Below are 6,892 nucleotides of genomic sequence, written 5' to 3'. Positions count from 1 at the left end.
TATATTTCTACCCGTACAATGTATTGTTGGCTATTGCTACAAATATACCCCAGCGACTTAACACTGCTTTTGATGTATATATTTCAACAACAAAGAGTAGAAATAATTCTGTTATTAAAACGTTCTTTTACATTTGTTTGTCCTAAATTTTGGTTTCAGTAAATTCATTTTGGTGCATTAGGAAGAAAGTGTGTGTTCTCAAACACCTTTCGGAACGTTCTTCTTATTTTTCCTAACCTTGTCCTGAAGTGTGACGTGCTTTTGGTTCTGCTGCTAATGTTTGGTGGATGTGTGTTTGTCGCAGGTGGATCTGCAGTTTCCCAAGCTGGTTTCTGACGGCGCTCGGGATCTGATCTCCAAGCTGCTGCGTCACAGTCCAGCCATGCGTCTGCCGCTCCGCAGCGTGATGGAGCACCCCTGGGTCAAAGCCAACTCCCGCCGGGTGCTGCCACCCGTCTGCAACCCGCATCACTGACCTCAAGGACCCGTTTGAGACCTGCTGTGAGCGCTGAATGCCACCCGATCGAGGGCCGGATTCACCCGGTCTGTGTATATATATATATATATTAGGCAACATTTAATTGGTTATAAGCTTATTAAACTGTGACCGTTAATGAGCCGAGATGTAAACAAACTCTGAATTCTGTCTTGTTTAGCTGTAGTTCTGCTGTTCTGTTCATATCCGTGTTTTCTTATTCTGAATCTCTCTGATATAAAAATAAAAGCCTTCAGTATGTTTGGTGTCTCAAAACTCAAGTGATTAAACTCTTGATGCATTCAGGCTTAAAAGTGTGAGGATTTCTTCTGAAAACACTAGGAACATTAGTTACTTCCTTATCCTTCAACATGTTTTTGGTAGTAACTAGTTGGCTGCTACTGAAATATTGACCAGTTCCTCGGGGGGCGTGGGTTCGAATCCCACCGCTGCCACATCTTTTTCACACAGTCTGATATGAACGCTTTCGGATGCTAAACATGCCGTTGACTAGTGACGCAGTGAAGCTTCGAAACCTCTGCGAACCAGTGGTCTCGAACCAGTGTCTGGGATTTTTACCTGATCTCGGATCAGTTTTATCAGTTTGTGGACATTTTATGAGACATTTGTGGAATTAAAAGGAATAGTGGTTACTGGCCTCCATAAAACAAATAAAACAAGCCCCGAAAATGAATAAAAGAACACATTATTATGTTAATTGCATTTAATATATTATAGTATTAAAAAAAAACACATTTGGAATGGGTTTGTAAAAGCTGTATTTATTCATGTTTACACAGTTTTGACCAGCAGGTGTCGCCATATGGTGTTTCGAAACAGTGAAGCAATTTGTGAAGCAATTGATTCGAAGCCTCGAACAGGTTCGTTTCTCCCGTCGCTTACAGTAAAGCTTCGAAACCTCTCAGAGTCGTTTGATTCGAACCAGTGATTCGGAGCGCGTGTCTACGTGATTTCAGTAAACGAGTCGTTGGGTCATAATTGTTTCGAATAGTTCGCCATTCTCAGAGTCTATATGGTTTTTACCTGATCTCTGATCAGTTTTATCTGTATTTCACATGTATATCGCATTTCTAGACTTGCGGAATAGTTTCATATTGGCCTGATTAAAACAAACAAACCCTGCCAATTATACAGACACCTCATATTTAATGGTATCTGTTGATTGCATTTACTAGATTTCACCCTCAGTAATTTGTAAAAAGTGTTTTATGCTTGTTTCTGTTGCACGTACACCGTTTTGACCAGCAGGCGTCACTGTGGCGTTTCGAATCAGTGAATCAATTTGCGAATCAATTGGTTCAGTTGATTCAATGTTTCGAAAAGCTTCGCTTCTCCCACACTGCACTACAAAACAGATATTGCTCGTTTTCATTTTTATTAATTGTTAAAATTACTGATATTATATATGGATTGAGATGTCACTAAATAAAGCGTTAAAACACATTTTAAACACATTTTGTCAGTTGCAGCGTGTCCTTTAGATGGCGCTGAGTTTCCGCGCGTTTCTTCTTCTTCTCCTGTTTCCTGTGCGTGGTATGAAACTTCCGGCGGGTGTTTCATTCTGTAACGCGCAGCGGCGGATCGGTTGGTTTCGGAGGTTCCGCTGGCCCGAGTGCGGCCGGTTTCGGTTCCGCGCGTGTCGCGATGGCGGCGCTTCACCCCGGAGACCCGCAGCTGGTGTCGATGATCGTCAGTCACCTGAAGACGGAGGGTCTGTTCGATCAGTTCCGCAGAGACTGTCTGGCGGACGTGGATACAAAGGCAAAACACGCACACATTTACCTCACAACAACACCGAAGTACCTCGCTTTTAACACGGTGAAAACACGGTGTTTTCTGAAGTAACGTAAATAACCGTGGTGTTTCCGTCTTATACATCACAGACAGAACTAATAATGTATTTATAATTGGTTAATGTGTGTGAGAATGTCTTGATAAACCGCTTGTTTTTAAAATTCGCGCGCATTTATAATCTAACGGTCAGTTTAGCAGCTCACAGGTTTATGTTAATTAGTTATTTTGATTAGTGTCTTGTCTGAAAGCTCACATTGATGCGAAAAATTAACTAATAGCCTGTAATGTTTTGCTATGACACGAAATTCTGCTGCTTGTAATCTAAATCAGTGAGATAAAATGATCTAAATATCAGTGGTCGCTCTATATCTGCAGTAATCTGTCTCAGTAAAATGAGATTGAAATGATCCAAACATATAATGCAGTGATTGAGAGATGAAGAAATAAAGGCTCCTCAGAAGATGTGAGATGTTCTGGAGGCTTGTGAAGATCATTCCTCCGCTGAGGAACAGTGAAAGTAAAGCTTCTGGAAACAAACGCTCCTCAAAAGATCCTGAGGATCAGATTTGAGACTCTAAAACATGATTGATGGAGAATCAAGTAAAGCTGAGCTGCTTCAGTCCAGTAAGTGTTCATCTGGAGATATTACTGCAGTTATTCTGACGCTTACTTGATCAAAATCAGTCAAGATTTGACACGAGAAGCTCGAGCTGAAGCTGGACGTTTGTACAATTACACTAAAAGAGCTTCGACTGGATAAAACATCTAAACTATCAATCAGACGAAACAAGATGGAGTAGATTTCGTGCGACAGGTTAAGTTAACAGCAAAGTTTTGCAAAATCATTTAGAGGCCTTAGAAACAAGTCTCAAATATATACAGAAGCTTTATAGGGTTAATTTTGTTTTTTTTCTCTCAGCCGGCATATTTGCACTTATGACAGCGAGTCGATAACTTTGTGTCAAACCATCTGGCAAACCACACATGGAGCCCACAGCTGAACAAGAACCAGCTGAGAAACAGCATCCGACAGCTGGTCCTGCAGTACGTCTGTCTGTCTCACTGTCTGTCTGTCCGTTTCATTGTCTGTCTATCTCACTGTCTGTCTGTCTGTCTGTCTGTCTCACTGTCTGTCTCACTGTCTGTCTCACTGTCCGTCTGTCTCACTGTCTGTCTGTCTGTCTCACTGTCCGTCTGTCTGTCTGTCTCACTGTCTGTCTCACTGTCTGTCTCACTGTCCGTCTGTCTCACTGTCTGTCTGTCTGTCTCACTGTCCGTCTGTCTGTCTGTCTCACTGTCCCTCTGTCTCACTGTCTATCTTTCTCAGTCTGTCTGTCTCTCTCCTGTGCTTCATCATGTCTGTCTGTGTGGATCAGGTCCGGGATGCTGGAGCAGGGAGTGGACAGGATCGTGGCTCAGGTCGTCGATCCAAAGGTCCATCACTCCTTTCGGCCGCAGGTGGAGCGCGTTGTCCAGAAGTTTCTGTCTCCAAACGGCCACGTGGAGGAGGATGAACTTCCTCCTGTAGCTCCGCCCCTTCCTGCAGAAAACCAGGAAGCTGAACTGCTGACCGCAGACCACGGAAATGATGCCGGTGAGCTTCTCACATTTGAAGAATCTACTGTCTTCTCATTACAAATGATCCAGAACATAAGTCACGTTTTCTGGTGTTTCCAGCTGGGAGCTCCGGCGCTGATGTTCAGATCCCAGAGACCAGCGGCACTGACCCGAGCCACGAGCACAAAGAGGAGGAGATGGACATCAGCCTCCCCGAGGAGGAGCAGCACACCGCAGAGACGAAGGAGGAGCCGGAGGAACCGCAGCCTGGGAAAGAGGAAGAGGAGGAGAGAAGTGCAGAGATGAAGGTGAAGGACGAGGGAGACACGGGGAACAGCAGTAAATCCTCAGGGAAGATCAGAGAGGAGAACCGTGACACTGACTCCCAGAAACCCTCCAGTGTCAAGGCTCGAAATTGCGACCATTTTGGTCGCATATGCTCCCGAAATTTAATCTGTGCGACCTCAAAATATATTTGGGAGCATTTGTGCGAGTGCATGTAATTGTTGTCGTGCGACCTGTTTTAATTTCTGTGTAAATGCATCTAAATGCCACTTCAGATGAAGCTTCTGTGTTTCCTCTGCATTGCAAAGATGAATTTTGTTGATTGATACTTTCATTTGCTTGATAACAGCCCAAATGTCTTATTATAATTGACTGATTAAATATAAGAATTTGACTCAAATGATAATGCACACTTTTAGAAAAAATGGCTTTAAGGTAAAAATGACCATAAAAGGTAAAAATCTATTTAAACTTATTGGAAAAGATTCATTTCTGTCACTGCTGTGAACTGACCACCACACAGAATATGAATATTAAAAATTTTAGGAGTCAGCTGTCCACTGTAGTCCACAGTAACACTCAGTCAAATTATTGTTATCGATAAAATCCCAGAAAATATCGAGATATAATTTTTTGTCAATATCGCACACCCCTAGCTGCCAGCCGTTCGGTGCAACTGGCAGAGCTGAATGTAAAATTTAACACCGCATACACCATCCTAACCCTCGCCAAAGAAGAGCTTAACTTTAGGTTATTTACAAAAGAAATTTGTCAGTGTTCTTTTCATTTTCTCTTCTTCAGCCCTTCTTTTTCTCGCGGTAGTTAGCGGAAAGCAGTGACTGAGAGATTGACAGCTAATATTAACCAATACAAAATCTGCATTAAAGTTAAGAATGTAAGGATAAAATCTGTTAATATATAATTTGTAGTTGTGGTGCTCCTAAATTTTTGGTGAGTGCTCCTAAATTTTTGCTGATGCTCCTAACTTTTTGAAGTTGGGAGCACCAGTGCTACCAAGTAAAAAAGTTAATTTCGAGCCCTGAGCGTCAAACAGAGGACCAGAGAGAGACTGAGGGAAGGTACGACAGCAAACCCAATGAATCCTACATGCCACTTGGATTTTATGAGCCTTTTGTTCTCTCCTCTTGTGTGTTGCACTGATTGTGTTTCATTCTGGTGCACCCAAATTCATTTTTAGTGAAGTTTTCATTTAGCAAATTTGGGTAATTAAATTTGGGTAGTTGAACCCTTTGTGCTGTTCAGAATGTGATTTTTCTAAGTTATAAATAACACAAAGATTACCAGAGAATGTTTTTCAAGAAAATACTACTTCAAAATGTCACGTGTATTTCTTGTCTTTACTCCCTGTAATTATTTGTGAAATTCACTAGCAGTTTCTGAGTGAAAATGGTTTCAAAGTAAGTCCTACACCAAATTGTTTTCAGTCATTGTAAAGTTCTTCGGTAGCAAGCCGCATCTTGATATTTCAGCCAAACAAATTGCACTTATTACAATAACATGATTTTTGGTGGCACTACTGTAGGTTATTTTTGTTTTGGACATGAAGTAGATACTGACTGTTAAAACACCTCATCAGAGGAGCACTGACTAAACATCAATGCTCAATGATTTCGGCCCTACAGAATAATTTTTGCCGAAACTACATTTATTTTTGTTTTTTTGCTCTTTCAGCCAAATATTTTAATTTGCTGAAATTTCAGTGCGTCACTAGTTGTGAGTTTTACTAATGGTATTAGCAAAGTCATTATGTTAAGATTGTGTCTTAAGTACTAGTCTGACCAACTAGCATTTAACCAAGCTTACTTTTCAGTATCAAATTAGACCAATATCTGACTTTAAAGATTTATGACTAGTCTTAAAGAAAGTAATTTGATCACTAACTTAGTCTAAGCAGTCATATTTTCAGTCTACTGGAGCAATCACATATCCAGTGATTATTTTTCTCTAAATACTGCATCGGGTCCTCAGTTCCTTGTAATAAAAGGGTCATGAAATTCTTTTTTTTAATTACTTAATAATTTTTCCTGAGGTGCACTTATAATTGGTCACAAAATGATCACAATTTAGATATAAATGTAAATTTTCTACCCTGAATTTAGCCTCTGATTTGAACGTCTGCTGTGAGACTTCAGTGTGAACGCCCACTGCATATGAAATGACCATTATATGTGGAACCCTATCAAAAACTATTACTGCGTGTTTACTATAACAGCCGCCAAAATTAACTAATGGTGAAAAGTGTTGATTAAAGCATTATATTTAGATTGAACCCCATTGCATCAAAGGTTGCAGCGCTGCAAGCTGTAGGTTCATGCTCTGGTTTCATTGGTGTGTGTGTGTGTGTTATTAGAGTACTCGCTGGAGGACTCTGATCTGGAGGGTCTCAGTGACATCACCGTGAGTTCGGTCCACACCAGCGATCTGTCCCTCGTTCGAGGGAGACAGCGATGAGCACGAGCCTCCGTCTGAGTCCACCGAGGAGGGAGAGCTCAGCTCTGAGGGTGAGAAGCGCATCACATGATCAGTCAGTGTGTGTGTCACTGCAGCGCTCCAACACGCGTGTGTGTCTGTGTGCGTGCGTGTGTGTCTGTGTGTGTGTGCGTGTGTGTGTGTCTGTGTTTGTCTGTCTGTGTGTGTGTGCGCGTGCGTGCGTGTGTGTCTGCGTGCGTGCATCTGTGTGTGTCTGTGTGCGTGCGTGTGTGTCTGCGTGTCTGTGTGTGTGCGTGTGTGTCTGTGGGC

The 6,892-nt window shown here is 41.9% G+C and overlaps 1 protein-coding gene and 1 pseudogene across 1 annotated transcript in view; both read left to right on the top strand.

The window, feature by feature from the left end:
- LOC107704466 (aurora kinase B-like) overlaps positions 1 to 757 on the top strand; it is an 11,732-nt gene extending 10,975 nt beyond the window's left edge. The window contains exon 9 of the mRNA XM_016507394.1: positions 305 to 757. Within this exon, the coding sequence (XP_016362880.1) occupies positions 305 to 475 (171 nt within the window). The 3' untranslated portion in view covers positions 476 to 757. The remainder of the gene's footprint in view (positions 1 to 304) is intronic.
- A 1,274-nt stretch (positions 758 to 2,031) lies between these two features.
- LOC107704459 (biorientation of chromosomes in cell division protein 1-like 1) overlaps positions 2,032 to 6,892 on the top strand; it is a 17,305-nt pseudogene continuing 12,444 nt past the window's right edge.

This window comes from Sinocyclocheilus anshuiensis, unplaced genomic scaffold (assembly GCF_001515605.1).
Source record: "Sinocyclocheilus anshuiensis isolate Anshui unplaced genomic scaffold, SAMN03320099.WGS_v1.1 scaffold1067, whole genome shotgun sequence".
NCBI classification, from domain to species: Eukaryota; Metazoa; Chordata; class Actinopteri; order Cypriniformes; family Cyprinidae; genus Sinocyclocheilus; species Sinocyclocheilus anshuiensis.
This window is presented reverse-complemented; position numbering and strand designations above follow the sequence as displayed.